General features: G+C 39.4%; 1 protein-coding gene across 2 annotated transcripts in view; it reads left to right on the top strand.

Moving 5' to 3' along the window:
* Nucleotides 1–15957, top strand: part of MED14 (mediator complex subunit 14) — a 37406-nt gene extending 21449 nt beyond the window's left edge. Inside the window, exons 17-31 of one of the 2 annotated variants that reach the window (XM_054213586.1) lie at nucleotides 1899–2059; nucleotides 2338–2484; nucleotides 2576–2667; nucleotides 3828–3980; nucleotides 4200–4469; nucleotides 5502–5657; nucleotides 6237–6333; nucleotides 6976–7107; nucleotides 8206–8388; nucleotides 9064–9299; nucleotides 9947–10126; nucleotides 10326–10433; nucleotides 10883–11008; nucleotides 11624–11813; nucleotides 15348–15957. In XM_054213586.1, coding sequence (XP_054069561.1) covers nucleotides 1899–2059; nucleotides 2338–2484; nucleotides 2576–2667; nucleotides 3828–3980; nucleotides 4200–4469; nucleotides 5502–5657; nucleotides 6237–6333; nucleotides 6976–7107; nucleotides 8206–8388; nucleotides 9064–9299; nucleotides 9947–10126; nucleotides 10326–10433; nucleotides 10883–11008; nucleotides 11624–11813; nucleotides 15348–15421 — 2305 coding nt within the window. In that variant the 3' untranslated portion in view covers nucleotides 15422–15957. Of the gene's footprint in view, nucleotides 1–1898; nucleotides 2060–2337; nucleotides 2485–2575; nucleotides 2668–3827; nucleotides 3981–4199; nucleotides 4470–5501; nucleotides 5658–6221; nucleotides 6334–6975; nucleotides 7108–8205; nucleotides 8389–9063; nucleotides 9300–9946; nucleotides 10127–10325; nucleotides 10434–10882; nucleotides 11009–11623; nucleotides 11814–15347 lie in introns of both variants that reach the window. The other variant, XM_054213577.1, reaches the window with a different exon arrangement.
* The last annotated feature ends 2634 nt before the right edge of the window (nucleotides 15958–18591 follow it).

Genomic DNA, 18591 nt, shown 5'->3' with positions numbered 1-18591 from the left:
TGTTTTGTTTTATTTCTGTACATATGCTTGAGGGGAAAAAAAAAGCATTGTTTGGAGAGTAACATTAAAAATATCAAGGTGGGGGGAGATTTTTTCGGGGGTATTTTGTTTGTTTGTTTTAAATTATTGTGTCTTGCACTCTCCTGTGATGCAGTGCTGGAGAAAGAGGAAGATAAGAGTAGACACAGAGCCAACTATAATTTGTTTCCTTCATTGGCCTAAATTGGGGAGCTCTGAAAACAGTCTGACAGTCCTCAATCCTACAATCCAGGAAATACTAAGGAAGATATGGTGATGGTTCGTGAATGTGTAACTGCAATTTTAGATCAGATCAGAGGCCTGCATATTCCATATGTTATTTGACGGTTACCGGTATCTGATACTGCAGAGGAAAATGCAAGGAATCCCAGAAAAGACAATTGCATGGTAAAAAACTTGTAGAGGAAGCATCTGAGAATTGTACAGACGTTTAAGAGTGAAGGGACCGGTGAAGGTCATCCGATACAACCTTCTGCTTAAAGCAGGGCTCGTCAGCTGCATTTTCCAATCTCCAAGGGTTTTTGTGTCCTCCCTGGGCACAGCAGTCTCAAATGCTGACTAGAGGGGAGTAGTCACTTGATTGCCTGGCTAATACAGCCCAGGATGGTGCAGTCTGTCATTGCAGCAAGGGCATGCTGCTGATTCCTGGTCAGTCTGTCTCCCAGGCCCCCAAGTTCTTTTTCTGCAGAGCTGCTACCCAGCCAGTCAGTTCCCGCTCTGCTGTTGCTTGAGGTTATTTAAGCCCAAGTGCAAGACTTTTCGTTTCTTTTCATTGAACTTCATGAGGTTCCTGTTAACTCGTTCCTACAGCCATCTGAGATGTCTCTAAATGGCAGCCGTGTCCTCCAGCGTGTTAAGTGTTCCCTTCAGTTTAGTGTCATCTGCAAATTTGGTATTCCTTTGCATCATGTAGGTTATTGAAATTGTTAAATAGTATTGGCCTCTGTGTTAACCCTGAGGAATGACAGCCAATACTTGGACATGCAGCTGTTGACCACAGTGCTTTCCACCTGGCAGTTCAGCCAGTTTTTCACACTTCTTGGAGCTTACTTCAGGCCTCACTGATTAAACTTTGGATTGTGTTATGAAGTAAAACAGATTATATCAGTTTAAAACATAAAAAAACAACCCCCAAAGACACCTTCTAGAGTAAAACCTTCTAAACTTCTTTTATGCTGCATTAATGTGTAGTGATATAAAGGCAGCGGTCTCTAAATGCATCAGGCCCTACCTTTTTTAACTTTACATGTGAACAGAGAAATACTGAGAACTTGAGATGAAGTTAAGGGTGGCACATGAAATTTATGAATAGACTCTCAAGAGATTTGAAAAAGTTTGGCAAGTTTTTACTTACGCTTTATTTAGTCTGTCCCCTGAGCTCAATTCCCACATCAGGGTACAAATAAATTAGTGGGTACTAAGATAACTGTGAGGTTGCTCACTGCATTTAGAGAGAGCTTGTTCTAGAAAGGGAACTGATACATGAATTCAGGTTGCCACAGAACTTACTTATTTTCATCTCTCTTGGCTTGTTTCTCCATAGAAAAGCTTTATATTGGTACGCTCTTACTTCACCAAGAGATCAGGGCAATTCAACAGATCCCTTAACAGTCTGTAATTTGCAGGTGTTGAATCCATATAAAAATGTGTCTTAACTCAGAGTGCTTTTGTAACATGCTTATTACAGTCCTTGAAGAGGAATAGGATATCTCGCTGTGCAGTCCAGCTGTCTTTGCTGTTCATTTGTCCATTCTTTCATGTCCAGACTTGGAAATCCTTCAGGAAATGGTAGAAGGTAGTATTTTTAGTTTTGGAACTGTGCTGCATGTAATTGAAATACCTTTTTTTATCGTGAATAGAATTCCTCCCTGTAAAGGTGTAAATGAGGAAACGCAGAAGGCTCTGGACCGATCTCTTCTTGATTGCACTTTCCGATTACAAGGTAGAAATAATCGCACGTGGGTGGCTGAGCTGGTGTTTGCAAACTGTCCACTTAATAGCACTTCATCCAGGGAGCAAGGTAAGTTTTATTTATGACGACTGGTACATTTTGTTTCTTTGTGGTTTACATGGTCTGTTCCAGTAGTTCTAATGTTTTGGTGTTACTGGACAACTGGCCGCTATTAAGATTTCTAATAAACTACAGTGTACCTAAATAAAAATTTTGACTGCTGAGTTGATGCACTTCTATTATTTAAATATGCTTCCTGGTCACTTGCTACAGTTCACTCATAGTCTGTAAACCACGGTTTAGGAACCACTAGTTTAATCAGTATTTACCATCTTCTAACACTGCAGGACCAACCCGTCACGTTTACCTGACGTATGAAAACCAGTTATCTGAACCAGTTGGAGGTCGCAAAGTTGTTGAGATGTTTCTTAATGACTGGAACAGTATCGCTCGGCTGTATGAATGTGTCTTGGAGTTTGCACGATCCTTACCGGGTACAGAAATCACCTCCTTTTCATTAAAATGACGTGTTTATAGATAACTATGGTTTTCTCAGTCTAACTCTTTTCCCTCCTTTCTTCAAAGACATACCCAACCACTTAAACATTTTTTCAGAAGTTCGTATCTACAATTACCGAAAACTTATCCTTTGTTACGGAACTACCAAGGGGAGCTCAGTAAGTAACTCCTAAGTGTACTTAAAATGTGTGTTTGAAAACAGAATGGATAGGCTTAGTGTTCTCAATCGCGCTACAAAATATTTCCTTGTATTACATTATTGTGGAATTAATATTGATGAATGTAGAAAAGACAGAAATAGAGGGTGCCACATTGCTAATTTGCTAGGTCACTAGATGTTCGGAATTTTTGAGAATTTGTGTAAGATGCTTTAAATTGTGGGAAGGACAGTTGCGTGCTCCTGATTGATGAAAGCTGGTGTGACAGTCTTTGTCTGACAAATTTCTGGTAAGTGTTGCTACTGGTCACTACTCTACTGGGATACATGGATTATATGTAAGCTGAATGCCTAATTCTGCCTTAGAAGAAAGGACTCTAACAAAGTTTTAAATGTAGTACTATGCTTTCAAATTAGGTGGTCCTTAATTATTTTGTAGCATTGCTGTTCCCTTGTTCAGAACTCTAGCTTACTCTGTAGTATTTGAATTTACATCTTCTTAATTACTTGGATAACTGAGTACTTGCTCACACTCTTGCCATAAATGCAAGGTAGAGGAGGAAGTACGTGCATGTTTATTACAGACTAAGAATATATTTTTGTGTGTGGCTGCTGCAAAGCAGCTGATGCGCTTGAAATTTGCTTCCTGGAAGGTTTTTGTGTTCATGTTCTAAGCTGAATTTTTAAAAGTATTTCTATGTGCATTTTATTGGGACAGTTAATAAGTAGCAAGAGTAGTGGTGTGGATTTTGCATGCCACTTCCTTACATATTAGCATGTCCAGTTCCCGTTTTTGTGTGATACAACTGAGAAAACCAGTCCACCTCCATCAACTCAGGAATCAGTTCTTTGCAGCATTAATCTCTCGAGTTTATTTTGTCTATCTCACCTGTGGCACAAAAGGCTTTTTTTCTTTCTGGTTGACTCTAAAATAATTCCTTGGTTTTGTGGTTGCCAACAATCCAGTTAGTTAAATGGATAATAAAGTTAATAGGGCATTTTTTTTCCCAACAACCTCAGCAACTTTTGAGGAAAGTGAGTTAGGAATCTGTTGAGGTGTGAGGAAAAATAGGGGGAAAAAATTGAAGCAGACCAGGTTTCTTGTTATAAGCTTGTAGTTGTTCTAGTTTCCAAGACCATTTTATGTTCTTGACATTGCAGATCAGCATTCAGTGGAACTCCATACTTCAGAAGTTCCACATTTCACTGGGAACTGTTGGCCCAAACTCAGGTTGCAGTAACTGTCACAACACAATTCTGCACCAGCTCCAGGAGATGTTTAATAAAACACCAAATGTGGTGCAGTTGTTACAGGTAATGTTTTAAAAACTTCTCTCGAGAAAAGTGCAAGATAATTAAAAGCTGAATTCTGATGAAACTGTTCTGTTCAAAATTACAAGTGTGTTATGATTGTTTATGGATCTCATTGGCAGAAGGTGGCTTGGGGAAGATTGTATCCCCCCCATGCCCCATTTTCTCTTACCTTTACTTAAAGGTAAGCTACCTCATATCTCAATATCTGTTCTCTCTCAGGTTTTGTTTGACACTCAGGCTCCATTAAATGCCATCAACAAACTTCCAACTGTGCCCATGCTGGGTCTGACTCAACGCACCAACACTGCTTATCAGTGCTTCTCAATTCTGCCACAGTCACCCACGCATATCAGGCTGGCTTTTAGGAATATGTACTGCATTGACATCTACTGCCGGAGTCGTGGTGTTGTAGCGATACGTGATGGGGCGTACAGTCTCTTTGACAACAGCAAAATAGTTGAAGGTTTTTACCCTGCGCCTGGATTAAAGGTGACCGTTCCTGCGTTTTCTGGCATGTTGTAAATAAATGAGCTTCTAATTTGAAATATGTATGTGAAGTGAAGAGCTGCAGTCCTTCCAAAATTCTGAGCACAGAAAGAATTTTCTGATTTATCTGATTTATTTGAATTAATACATTTCCTTTAAGAAACTAGCATGAAGGGTCAGGGCTTTTTTTTCTTATCTATGTAATAAAATAATGTAGAGGCTACTTCAGGCATGCTTTTGTTTGAACTTGCTGAAGCTTTGTGACTAGGCTAGATGTATTCTCCCGAATTAACAACAACTGCTCCTCACAAACTATGTTGTGTGGCAGGACAGTGCTCATACCTTGCAGATGAGGAAGTGCTCCATGTTAGATGTTTCTAGACAGAAACTTCTCTTTTAAAATTGTTTCCATCAGTGTGTGGCAGGAGCCTGTGGCTTTGCTTCTGAATACAGTGCTGGTTTGCTCTTCCTGAAAAATTAATCTGTGCATGCTGACAGAATACCTTAGCTGAGGGCAGCTTGTACCAGTACTAGTTATACTGAAATATTGGAAAGTGGGGACCCATTGTGAAACAGGATAGTTTGCTAATTTTTTCTTCTGACAGTTGCAGCTGAACACTCGTTCTCTGGTACTGCAGTTAGCTGATCCTGAACATCTACCTCTCTCACAAATACTGAGCGGAAGGCTAATGAGAAGAGGAAGGGGATTGTAGATACCAGTGGAAAGTATAAGAGAATTAAATTGGGAAGGTAGAGGAGGAAGTAATTCAAGAGGGTTGGCAAATTGCTCTGGGTACAATGGAATGCTATGGGGGAGATGTCCTGAGCATTCTTACCCAAACAGGGCAGTTGTAGGTGTGATAGAATGGATTAGTAGGTTCCGGATACTAATGAGTTGTTCTGGAACAACTATTTCCAAGTGTTTCTTCTGTACAGTACTTGATAAAGGTAGTATTAAAACTCAGCAAATACTGTGTTCATTTATGTAATGAAATTTAAATGGAGAAATTGCTAACAAAACTGATTTTTCCACAGACATTCCTGAACATGTTTGTTGACAGCAATCAGGATGCACGAAGACGATCTGTAAATGAAGATGATAACCCACCTTCTCCTATTGGAGGAGACATGATGGATTCTTTGATATCTCAGCTTCAACCCCAGCAGCCACCGCAGCAACCACAACAACAGGTACCCTCCAGGCAAAATAAGAAATGTTTATTGTCTTCCACAACTGTACGTTTCTAAGAACTAATGTTCTAAAAGGATTAGCTGTAAAAAATGGAAAGTGAGACTATAAAACTGCACTGCTGTGGAATTCCCCTTGGGGCAAAAGTATTAATTTATTTTACCATTTCTCATTCCAGTGTAAACAGCCCATAGCATATGAACAGCAGCTTTGGAAGGTCACATGAGACTTGCTGCCTTAGAAGTGAAGGACTGAGGGGAGGGAAAATGACTGTTTAAGATAAAACATGGGAAGGGGAGTCAGGAGGCTTTGCTGTTATAGGGTGGCAGATAAAAATGAATGAGGTGCCTGAGGTATTATGTCTTGAAGAGAAACTGCGAAAAGTCACAGAAAAAATAGTGAGCACTGAACATGGTGATATAGAGAATCAATCAGTTATGTTGATGCACCGATCAGATTTCATAGGTGGGGACGAAACTGTCATTAGTGTTCTGCTCCACATAATTAACTTTAGTTTTAGTACAAAGTGATCAAAAATTTTCGTTGTCCTGTGTTGACAATTTCAGCCATTTGCAAAACAGGCAGGAGCATCGGGAGCATATCCTCTTACTTCACCACCCACCTCCTATCACAACACAGTGACGCCATCTCCATCCATGATGCACACACAGTCACCAGGTAAGATGGCTGAAAGTTTGCGTGCTAATCATGTGCTGGTAACATACATGCAGCTCTTTGTGCGTGCGTGCTTTCTCTATTATTTCATCTGTGTTTAGCTCCAAGTTAGCCAAGAGAATGCACCTTGTATCGGGGAAGAATATCAAAACAAAGTCCTGCCATGCATGTTTCGGAAAGTACATTTTGAAGCTAACAAAAAAAAATTCTGTGGAACTGTCATCTTTAGCTATGTAATATTTGTGACTGTTTCATTCTTATGGCTTAAAACTTGCTCAGATCAAAATCTGTTAATTTTAAATAACTGCTTCAGAAAAGCTTTTCATCACCAAAGCTCTGTTTTCTGCTCCCAGCTGTTATAGCGCAACAGCTGAAAATATTTAAATTTGGGGAAGGGCTGGGCAGGAGGGAAATGCCATTCTTCAAGCCAAGTATCTTGGAAAGTTTCCTTTGTATGGTGAATCAATCTGGAAAATACAACACTTGTGCATGTACAAAATAAAGCCTTTGAGTGCAATAACAAATTTTCATGAATCTTGTTGGCTGTCTCCCTGAAAAGGAGATAGCTGTAGCAGTTGATTAAAAAAAATTATAACAGAAAAACAGGAAATATGTATGTGGAAGTGACGTGCTGTCTTTGATTAGGAAATTTGCATGCTGCAAGCTCACCTAGTGGAGCTTTAAGAGCACCATCACCAGCATCCTTTGGTCCAACTCCTTCACCTTCCTCTCTGGGAATCACAATGGGACAAACAGCTAACTTTGCCAGCCCACATGGTGAGTTCTTTACTGGCAGGTTTATATATAGTGACAGGGAGAGCACATTTGCTTCTTGAAATTAAGTCTTCCGGAGCAGACCTAAGTTAATTAAGAAAAATTTTGTGTTTTGTAATGGGCTTAAGTAGCTGTTTTCTTACATGTGGGTGTAACTCTTAACAGCAGTCAAAAGTAGCTGCATGGCATGTTGCGGTGTTCCTAACGTTTTAAAAATTGACTATCAGTCAGTCCTTCCTGCTTACTAATGTGGGGAAATTCCGTGTGGTCTTGTAGCAGAACAATGGCTGCAGCTTTTAATGAGCACTGTGTCTTGTTAGATTAGTTAATGTATTTTCACTGCTTACGCTTCCTGGAAGAATAACTGGAACAGGTTAGAAATTCAAATACTTGCAATTTGAAAATGTTGTCAGAGTCTTGCTGGTTTGACATATGTATATATTCAAGCAATGTGCCTTTTGGTTGTTTCCTTTATTAAGTTTTTTTGAAAAGCTGCCAAAATAATTGTGTATTGTAATCACGGTGCATTGGAAACCATTCCAAAGATCGCAATAAATGAACAGTTCAGATTGTAATTTTAGCACACCAATTTAACTGTCAAGATGAACAAAGTGAGATGGATCTACAACAGACTGTTTTACGAAGCTTGTTCTGGTCAGTCTTTATAGTGGAGTACAAAACTGAAGATACTTTTGCAGAAATAACTGCAAGATACTGGATAGATAAGTAACAGTCTAGCTGAGGCTTTCATTTGCTATGGAGCAGTAGAAGTCCAAGTATATAGGCAAGAGCTCTTTTTAGTTTAGACCCCATTACGTGTTGAACATGCCAATTTGCCTTAACGTTCAATTTTATTTTACTTTTCAAAAAATACAATCAGAAAGCACTTGAATCTGTATCTTGATTTTTATTTTTTATTTATTATTTTTCCCCTCTCCCTCATTGTGTTTCTTATATGGTTGTAGAATGTATTCTAAAAGCTTGCAGACACTTTCTTACTTTACAAATTTTGGTAAGCCTTTTTTTAGATTTCTAGATTAGAAAGTCTTGTACTTTTTTAAAAAAAATAAATAAATAACAATGGTCTTGTAACATCTGTAGGTACCATAGACCCAAGTTCACCATACACCATGATGTCACCCAGTCAGCGTGCAGGGAACTGGCCAGGATCTCCCCAGGTCTCTGGTCCATCACCAGCAGCACGAATGCCTGGAATGTCACCAGCCAACCCTTCCCTTCATTCACCTGTCCCAGATGCCTCTCATTCCCCACGAGCTGGAACAAGTAGGTTTCTTTATCAGTGTTATGACTGTGAAACACTCATGTTTCTAGTTCTGTTCTTTTTGTTAGTTTTGTGTGTCAGCCTAACAGTCGTTACTGCCCTTGTGCAGTAAAATATCTAAGGAAATTAAGCCTTTATTCTGTCCTTGTTCAAGTCTTCTGAAACAAATTGGAAAACGAGTTCAATCACATAGCTTAAACTTCAGAAGGAATGATACCTCTTGTTGCACTGCAGAAATTAGTTTTAAACTATTGAGCTCTGTGACTAAGAGAAAATTCTTCAGAATGAAAGCAATGATAGGTATATTTGCCTACCCAAATACTAACTTTTCACATCATAGAGCTGCAATGCTGCTCTTGCACGACTGATTTAGCCATCTTCACATCTCATTGAGTTTGTTGTACAAACCTGCTGTCTGCTGGCACGCTGCAGAAAGAGAAAAAGGGAGTAAGATTTTAATGTTACTGAGACTCTTTGCGTGGGTGGAGGGTTGAAACTCTAATTCTTTGACTTTGTCTATCTGTTGCCTATCACTAGGCAGCCAAATTCTTTAATACGAAAGATTAAACTTTGATCTGGAGAAGTCGTTGCTTGTAGAGTGACAACAAGTAAAGTGAACATATCTTAGTTTCAGTTTAAGTCCTTCCTTACTGCAAGTACTTCTTCCATATCAATAGGTTCCCAAGCAATGCCAACTAGCATGCCTCCACCTCGTAAACTACCTCAGCGCTCTTGGGCCGCATCCATACCTACAATCCTCACCCACAGTGCCTTGAATATTCTGCTGTTGCCCTCTCCTACCCCTGGGCTTGTGCCGGGACTAGCTGGCAGCTATCTTTGCTCCCCTCTTGAGCGATTCCTTGGATCAGTTATTATGAGGAGGCATCTTCAGAGGATCATACAACAGGAAACGGTATGGTTTACGTTGTTTTAATATTGACCTGTGAGTATGACTTCACAACGCTTCTTTTTCATGCTTCTATACTTCATGTCTTTCAAATCAGGCACTAACTGAAATGCTTCAGATACAGTACGTATGTGGTGTTGGACTTGTGCTATGCTTCTGAATCTTGACGTCTAAAGTGTCAAAATTTAGAGAAAGTTTTTAATTCCACTTCTTTTCCACACAAATTGCAAGTGGAAAACCTGTTTGGTCAGGTGAAATACGATAACTTATATGATCGTAACTGTACTGTGACTGTTGGGAATTACCTAGAACAGCCACAAGGTTACTATGGATGCCACTACTTGGCAGGAGTGCCCAAGAAATTAGTTACCAATTGACAATAACTGAACTGCTCAGTCATGAATGTTGCTTTAGGGTTTGGGACAGACAACTTCCACTTCTTCACTTCTTTGGCATTGATTCAGTGACAGAGAAAGAAGCCAAATCTTGCATAAGCTTCATTCTCAAGGCAAATTTACCTGTACATAAATATCACGTTTCTTTCTGGAAAGAGGGCAGATTGATCACTCGAGTCTTGGTAGTGAACGTGTGTGTGTGTGTGTTCATGCTATTTAATGAATGACCGATTGAATGTGACGCTTCTTTTTATGCAGCTACAGTTAATAAACTCCAATGAACCAGGTGTAATTATGTTTAAGACGGAGGCACTGAAGTGCAGGGTTGCTCTCAATCCCAAAACCAACCAGACCTTGCAACTGAAAGTAACACCTGAAAATACAGGACAGTGGAAATCAGAGGAGTTACAAGTTTTGGAGAAGTTCTTTGAAACAAGAGTATGTACTCAAATCATTAACGTTTATATTTTTGTGCATTGCTTTTAGTCTCTGTTGGTGTTTTAAGTGGTTCTGCTGACTTTGCTTGGCATGTGTAAAGGCTGCAAAACTTAAAATTAACAGCTGTGCACGCTGGTTAGCATATTAAATAATATAGCTATTATCTAAATAGAGAGTACTAAATAGTGTCTTTCTTTAGGTTGCAGGACCACCTTTTAAAGCGAACACTCTAATAGCCTTCACAAAATTACTAGGGGCTCCAACGCATATCCTCAGGGACTGCGTGCATATCATGAAACTTGAGCTGGTAAGTTAACCGTTCTATTTAGTTCACCCAACGTAAGTTACTATATTTATTTCTTTTTTTTAAAAAAAGGTATCTTTATCTAGAAACACATAAATTACTCTACATTTATATGAATGTTATTTAGTGTTAATAAAGGAAGCTTCATTTTACTGTTAGCTCTCCTGGAAACTCCCAAAATTTCTTTTAAACTGATGGTTTTGAGAAACGTCAGGCACATTACTGCACAATGGGCCCGTGCATAAGCTGGCTGGAATCTTTCTGATTGTATTCTTGTTTACCATATGCCAGCTTCTTTCAGAGTTATTCTGACTTGTGCCAAACCTGGCAACATCTGCAAGTTTAGCTAGAGAAGCACATTCTACTTTCTCACACTTCCTTAGTTCATAGCCGTGTATGTCACTGACGTGAGATTTTTGCTGTTTTTTCTCTGTCCTGCTCTTTCTAAACAGTTCCCTGACCAGGCAAGTCAGCTGAAATGGAATGTGCAGTTTTGTTTAACAATTCCTCCCAGTGCACCGCCAATTGCGCCTCCAGGAACACCTGCTGTTGTGCTGAAATCTAAAATGTTGTTTTTTGTAAGTAGAGCTATCTGTTTTAAAATGTTGTGGGCTGCATGCCTTTGAAATCATCACCAGTTAGTAGCAAAACATAAGCATGCCGTATCAGACAACCATAATAGCTAAAAATGTTCTGCTGTTCGGAAACCTAGATTTGTGTGCATCTCTTTTGTAATGAGTTTGGATGGTATTCCTATTCTCCCTCCTACAAAAACACAACAACTCTTTGTGTTTTGTGGTTTTGGAGAGATGTTGGCAATGTATCCTGAAGTTCAGTTCCTTTGGGTTGTGGGTATCTTTGAACGCTCAGCTTCTGGGTATTTTGTTCTTCTTTGAGGCAAAAACCACCTAGGTTAAGTGATACACACATTAGTGGTGCTGGGAAAGGGTAGCAGGAATGAGACGTTTAGAACAAATACCTAAGTGTCGTCTCTGAGGCAATGCTTACTGTAGGGTGCTTTTGAGAATAAAATAGTCTACACCCGATTGACTTCTCTGTTACAGAATTGACGTTTGAAAACTGACAGGCTGGAAGTTCATGCTGTCTGTAGGTCTAAAGTGTTTAACTGTATCGGAAGTTGTGCTGAAGTATGTGGTCATTCAATTTAACACACTTCTTTGCTTCTCCTGCAGCTCCAGCTAACACAGAAAACAACAGTCCCACAGGAAGCTGTTAGTATTATTGTCCCAATTATTTATGATATGGCTTCGGGTACGACGCAACAGGCTGACATTCCCAGGCAGCAGAACTCTTCTGTTGCTGCTCCAATGATGGTTAGCAATATTCTAAAGAGGTTTGCTGAACTGAATTCACCACGACCAGGTACTGTACATGTCCAATAGATATATTCTCTTCACCCAGACTTCTGTGACAAATCTCCAGTGTAAAACTAAATCTCTCTTAAGTCTGATTTCTGGTTTCTATCATACTTCTTTAGCGATTAAAAACTCCTGATGTGACAGACGATACATAATAGCAAGTACTGGCAACACAGCAGACATTTATGCCAGAGGGTTACACTGATGATTGAGGCTGGATTTTGCCATTCTGCCAAAATTATAGAATGCACCTCTTGTTGGCTGCATGGTGGGAGTCATAGTTTTTAACAAATGGCCCAGAGTGAGTCACAAGAAATATGCTATGGTTAAGTGTCAGTTTTCATGGTTAATTCTGAGGTTATTGAGCTTAACAGTAGAATATAAAGGGATGTTAAAAATAATTATCAGAACTTGTCCACGTGCTGTGAATGATTAAAAAGTAACTGGAGTGATTGTATACTCCTTTGTCAGTGTGTGCACTAACAAAGGCGCATATAGTTCTGTCCACCAAACGTGCTGTGAAGTGCTTGAGCTAAATAGGTTGTTCTCAATGTTCATTGGCCTGTAGGTAGTGCGCTGTGAGCAATGTTGTGCTTTGCTTTCCCTCGTGTTCGTCATGCGTTTTATTTATTTATTTTTTGATATCTGAAACGTAGAACAACAGCAGCAGGTTCTTTGGGCAGCATGTTGTCTGTAAGCAGTGGTTTGGGGTCCTAATGCACAGATGGCTCATAAGAACAATAACTTTCAGTTCTGCTGTATCTACACGCTAAAAAACAGACTTTTCCCAATAACCCAGTGAATAGATTGAAGTTGTGAATCCAGAGGTTGAATTCCACTTCTCTTATGTAAAACTATTAATCTCGTTGTTATGCGGTAATTTTAACTATGCTCGATGGTTTATTTCGATTGCTAAAACATGAGCAATGTTTATCTTAAATTGGTGTGGATATGCATACATTTCTGAAAAATAGTGATGAGATTAAATCAATATGCATTTTCTGGTTAACATATAGTAATAGTGTAGGTAAATGGGAGAGAGAATAGCCTTGAGGGCATGCGGGGTTACCTGTAAGAGTTCTGTATGTGGTACAGAACTGTTGTTTGTATAGCACTTTTATTTCAAGATAACGTGAACTAAACTTCAGGTGTTTTTTAGGAAGGTGCTTCCCCACTGAGTTCCCCTAGCACAGCGGGGAAGGGTAGATACTTGTTTTGGTGTTTGTTATTGCATAAGCTGTGTTTTAAGGTAAACTCTCCATGAAGTACCACAGCTTAGGGAGTAACTGTCAAAGCTACTCTTGAGTATTGCAGGTGAGGTGTCTTCTGATGATCATTAGATAGATCAGGATAGACAATTTTTGTTTGTCACACAAGTTTTGAAGTAGTGTGGGAATGCAGTACAGGGAGCAGAGTATAGACAGAGAAAAAACGCATATGAAGAGCGCTTGTGGCCCCAGGCAGGACCTTATCCAGGCAAATAAGAATGTAGCTAGCTGAGCAGAGGACATTTCTAATAGTCCATCCTCTGACTTGTAAAAGAAAGAATGAGTCTGGATTTATTTGTTTCTTTATTTCTAGCACCACCACCCAGCTAAAATAGGATCTTCCCTGAGAACACTTAAGAACACAGGAAATTACATTTTATTGTCAAAACTTACACTATTATATCTTACAAAAGAGAACAAGATACCTTCTTTTCTTTGCCATTGAAAGGTGGTAGGGGAGCCAACAGACGAAAGTAGATAGTTGGGAGGCTTCTTTTACAAGAGCGGTACATGGGAGATCCCAGATGCATATGCTTTCCCTTGTGGTGCTATTGTGCTGTACCCAGGATTTTCCTACCTGCCGTTAGCTCTTCTGCTGCACTAATTGCAATTTGCTTGGTTAAGTGAATTTTTCACTGTTTCAGTCAGAAAAGACCAGGGCTTCCCATCATGCACGTATGATACTACTGGCACTTTCATTGTAACCCATAATCAGTGTTGCCTTGTTTTGGCTGTATCTTTTTTACCTTTCTCTCTTCGTGAGGAAGTATTTTGTATTCAGCTTAATTTTCCTCTTAATAAAATGGTAGTGCCTGAAAAGTAAGTTCTTTTGGAAGAGTTTTCTTTTCAGACCTGTGGGCAGACACATTCTGCTGTGTTTAACAGTAAAACATTGACTCATTGTGAGTACGCTGTCTTTCTGAGATCACTTTACCTATGCCTCCATGGGGAAAAAAAAAATTTTATTTTTGGGAAATAATTACATGAACTGCGATGGAATCAATGCCCTGGAATAATAGGGTTAAACCTGAGCTGCAAGTCTACGACCTGCATTATGTAGTGGACATCAATCTGGCAAGGAAAAAATGTCCCTACAGATGCTGGAGGTGACACTTAGAGAGGAGCTCAGGGGACTCGTGATATTTCTTAAAGCACTTCATGACTAAGCATTTTTCAGTGTCTGATTTTCAGTGATGTGGTGGATGGGATGGTGTTTAGTCCAGATTTGTAGCTTTGATACGATAATGACCTGCCCAAAATAATCTTGGGAATCCCTAGGTTGGCAGTTAGGATTAATGCATCCCAACAGGCTCTGCTCTTATCTCTTTGCTCACACTGTTGCTCCTTCAGCAACAAAATTCAGTCTCTTCTAATGGAGGTTTCTTGAAATATGCAGGAAAAATTCAGCCTGTGGTGACCAGGGTACGATAGTGGCTATTAATTGTATTCTCTTATCAGGAAACAGTATATGAAAGTCACAGCTACCTAATACTTCACCTTTTGTTCTAATGAAACCCTTCTGATTCTATTGGTTTTAACTTTTTTAAGCTGTTTCAGAATGTGTGTGTGGTTTTTGTCAAAAAATGCTGGTATTCAAAACTTGAGACAGCTGTGGCTGGTTTTTCCTCTCTGTATTAGAACTCAGCTGTTGGAAACAAAACTCTGTTTGCTCTGTGTTTTATTTTGCAGTTTAGATGTCAAGGGTAGAGCCAGAGCAATTTGTGTGAAAGAAACAGATTTCTCACTTTTGCCCAGTCTTGGAATTAGAAATGTTTCCAAAACTAGGCTTAGGACAGAAACCATCTTCCAGCTGTTTCAGACTTGAGTCTTTTGAAATGTTTTGTTTCTGCTCTTAATGAATACAAATAGAACTGGAAAAAGGTTTTTTTTTTTTTAATAAGATGTTGAGCTTTTAATTAATAACATAAATAAAAATATGGATCGCAGTGCCACGTATGAGAAATTCTAGCATAGATTCAACCTGACATTCCAAAGCTATTTAAAAGTTAAGAGCTCCTTGCAATTTCATGACCAACAGGAGCAATCCTGCTGGGAAAGCCAGAGTTCCTTCAATTAAAATGGTGACAAATCCTGACGTCCGTGGAGGTGGCTGGGATTTGCGAGTGGCGGTCACCCGTCTGTGGTCACCCGTAGCAGGCAGTAGCCATGCCGGCGCAGTGGGAGTCGGTGTAGCGCGCTGCCTCGCGAGGTTTTTAGAGTGAGGTCCTGTCTGTGAGGTGATGCTAACCTGTCTCTTTTCCCTGTTCCAGGTGAATGCACAATATTTGCAGCCGTTCGTGATTTGATGGTTAATCTTACGCTGCCCCCTGGTGGGCGTCCGTAGACACTTTTAAAAGAAGGCTGAAAGTGAGACAAAACGGCAAAAAAAAAAAAAATCCCCCCAAAAAAAAATAGTAAAGCCTTCGGTTAAAAGAGGACGTTTTAATTTTACCTTTTTATTAAGAGCTAACTATAATAAACTGGCAAACTTTCAGGGATGCACTTTCATCAAATGAGTATCACCACGACTTTTGTATAGTGCTGTTGTATAGTGTGTTTTAATGGGAGACACTTCAGACTAGGTAACAGATTGAAGTATCAGCTTGCTGGTAATAGATTTAATATTCTGTTTTATACTATAAAGATTATGAAAATGCCAAACTTGTTTGTTTTTCTGTTTTTTCTTATGTTTTGGTGTAATAGTCTTTTTTTAAGGCAGGTCTGTCATTTTTGAATACTGTAAAACTGTGACAAACTTTATATTGAAGCTGTATTTTAATATGACTGCTTTGAATCCTTAAACAATTTATTTGGGCTTGTTGTAAACATGTCCCCAAAAAGCAATATTTAATAAACTGGATTAAAAAATCTTAATGTTGTATAATCTTAAACTTTATTCCTCTCTACTGTAGCCACTGGCCAGATCTCTTGTATTCACACTTACTTGGCTATCTCTGTATCTGATCTCGTTTCTGCACATAGAGGTGCTGCTAACTTAAAACTAAACAAAACCTTATTTATTTATTCTGTGGGTTTGATTTGTTCCAAGTCATAGGGAAAAACTTTGTTCATCTTCCTGATTGTATAAATAACCAGTAATTACTCAAAACAATGCCTCGTTTCTTACAGTCATAAGGAACTACATCTGTTCTGTCCCAAAAGCAAAGTTTAGTGGACGAAAGAACCTTTTTTCATCCGTTATGGAGTTTGTAGTTATAGACACCTCTGTAGTAATAGGCTTTTATTTGTCTTATGGTAAAGGCAGGTGAGGTAGAAGCTTGGACTGTATACCATGAAATTGCAGAGGCTGATACAAAAAAGAAACAACCTCACATTGAACTTTTTTGATTGGATGTACGTAGGTAACTTAGTGATGACTGAAGGCTCTTGTAATTGAATTAAATTTCCGTCCTTTGGAATTACTCTGTGATTTAACCATTTGTCTTCATGGATCAGTATTCTCAAATTTTTGTTGAGTTCAAGTTGTTTTGTTGAGTTCAAGGAGTCAAGTTCCTGACTTCCTGCAAGAGGAGCTTTCTGCTGTGCTGCCTCATGCCCTTGGCACAGCTCTGTCAGCTTCCTGCTCAGTTGTAAACTAGTTTTAAAAATCTTTTGGTGGATGTATTCTAGCCTGCCTTGCTGGCTGTAAGGCTGCCCATTGCCCCTACAACTGTCACAACCCTTCTTTCTCTATGAATTAATGAGTCTCTTTCAAAGCTCTTGCCATTAGAAATAACCTTTTGGTTGGTGTCCACTTCAGATTTCAGCCTTGAACCTGTGTTTTGGGGTATTGGTACTGTGTCAGTAGTTCTCTGATCTCTGTGTATCTAACAGACGGTGTACTGGTTCAAGGAAAACAGAACCAATTTTCTCTTCAGTAATTTCACTTTTCAATCAAGTCTCTTCTAACTAACTGCACTCTCTGAAATTAACGGCATATACGGTTTCTGGTTCTGAAGTACAAAACTCATCCACCGGGGTGAAAACCCTGGTACTCTCTAAATGCTGCTGCTGCTGCTACGCAGTTGGAAAGATTTTGTGTTTTTATTTTTTCGCAACTAAACCGATGTTTTAAACTTGAGAGGTGATGCAAGTATGTCTGAAAAAGACCGGCTATTTTGCTGGCTACTACTCTGGATTCAAGGTCTGAAACATTCCCATGCCTAAAAGCAGCTTTCTGGTACGCAGAGAAGTATCTGCTGTTCTTTGTGCTAAGGGGGAGTGAACGTGCTGGCGGGCAAAGGCCCACCCCCTTGAGAGCTTCAGGACTTGAAAGTAAAGGGGAGGGGGGAGGTCTCCCCACAGGGCGGAGAGAAAACAAAATAATAACAGCAACAATAATAATACGTAAACTCACGACAGATGGTTATGAAATGATGTTCCCAAGCCGAGATTGTGGGGAGATTCATGAATTTTATTTTACATATATACACCACTTCTCTTAACATGCGCCACATTTTAAGCCTTTATCCTAAATAATTAAATTCTCAAGGAAAACACTGCTAGTAAAAGGAAGCATTTCCCACTGACCAGTGCCACTTGTTCATTTCAAAGGAATGACACCGTGTATTTGTAAGTGCAGTTTTAAGTTTCATTTTTCCATGTGTTCGGTCTAGTTTTCTGGTAGCCAAATGTGACACCCACCTGCTGCATTGGGATCATTTGTAGATTTTAATTGTTATCGGAGACTTGGTTATCCATTTATTTCACTAAAAATGCTGCAGCGGCTGCACACCCTGCGGTACCTGTACATTGTTTCTGATAAACCGGCCTGTGGGACAAGCGTGAAAGAGAGGGACTGTTCTGGACTGATCCACAGATCTGGCACAGCAATGTCAGACAGCGTCAGCTGGGAACACACAACTTGTTAACTGTCCAAAAAGCCATCCCAGATGACGGCAATAGACTTTGTGGCTTTACGGATAACAAATATTTATCAAGTTGCATTAAATTTTTTTTTTCAATATAGGAATGAGGGGAGAGGCTTTTTTTTTGAGCCCGGCAAACACTGACAAGGAGCTGAATCGAGGTGAGGTTTGGAGGTTTTTTTGCTTGAAACTAAGTTTAAATTAGTTGCTATCCTTCCACATGGGAGTGTCCTGCAGATTGCCTTTAAGACTGCAGATGTTTTACAAAGATTGCAGGAAACAAGTTCTGATAATAAGTAGCTGAGACGAAACAAAGCTCCATTCAACTAGAACCTGTTTTTCTTTCAAGAGCTGTAGTTTATCTCATCAACTGAGTGTGTGCTCAGTCTCTTCTACTAGTTGAAAGTCGCTCAAGTTAGCGGGCATTTTGAAGCAAAATCTTCTGTATGAGAAATAGCAGATAGACTATGAGGAGAATATTTGGGTCATTTTAATCAGACTTATGATTAAACTGTCAAAGGTGTCACTTCAGAAGTTGTGCTATACTGGTTATTTCAGCTCAAGTGGTTATAGTTGTTCCCCTGGCCCAGAATTTCCATGTACCGCGGAATTTCAAATGTTTTTAAGGTAAGAATCTATTTCAATA

The sequence above is a fragment of the Rissa tridactyla genome, chromosome 1 (assembly GCF_028500815.1).
Source record: "Rissa tridactyla isolate bRisTri1 chromosome 1, bRisTri1.patW.cur.20221130, whole genome shotgun sequence".
NCBI classification, from domain to species: Eukaryota; Metazoa; Chordata; class Aves; order Charadriiformes; family Laridae; genus Rissa; species Rissa tridactyla.
Note: the sequence above shows the minus strand (reverse complement) of the source record. Positions and strands in the feature narration are given on the sequence as shown.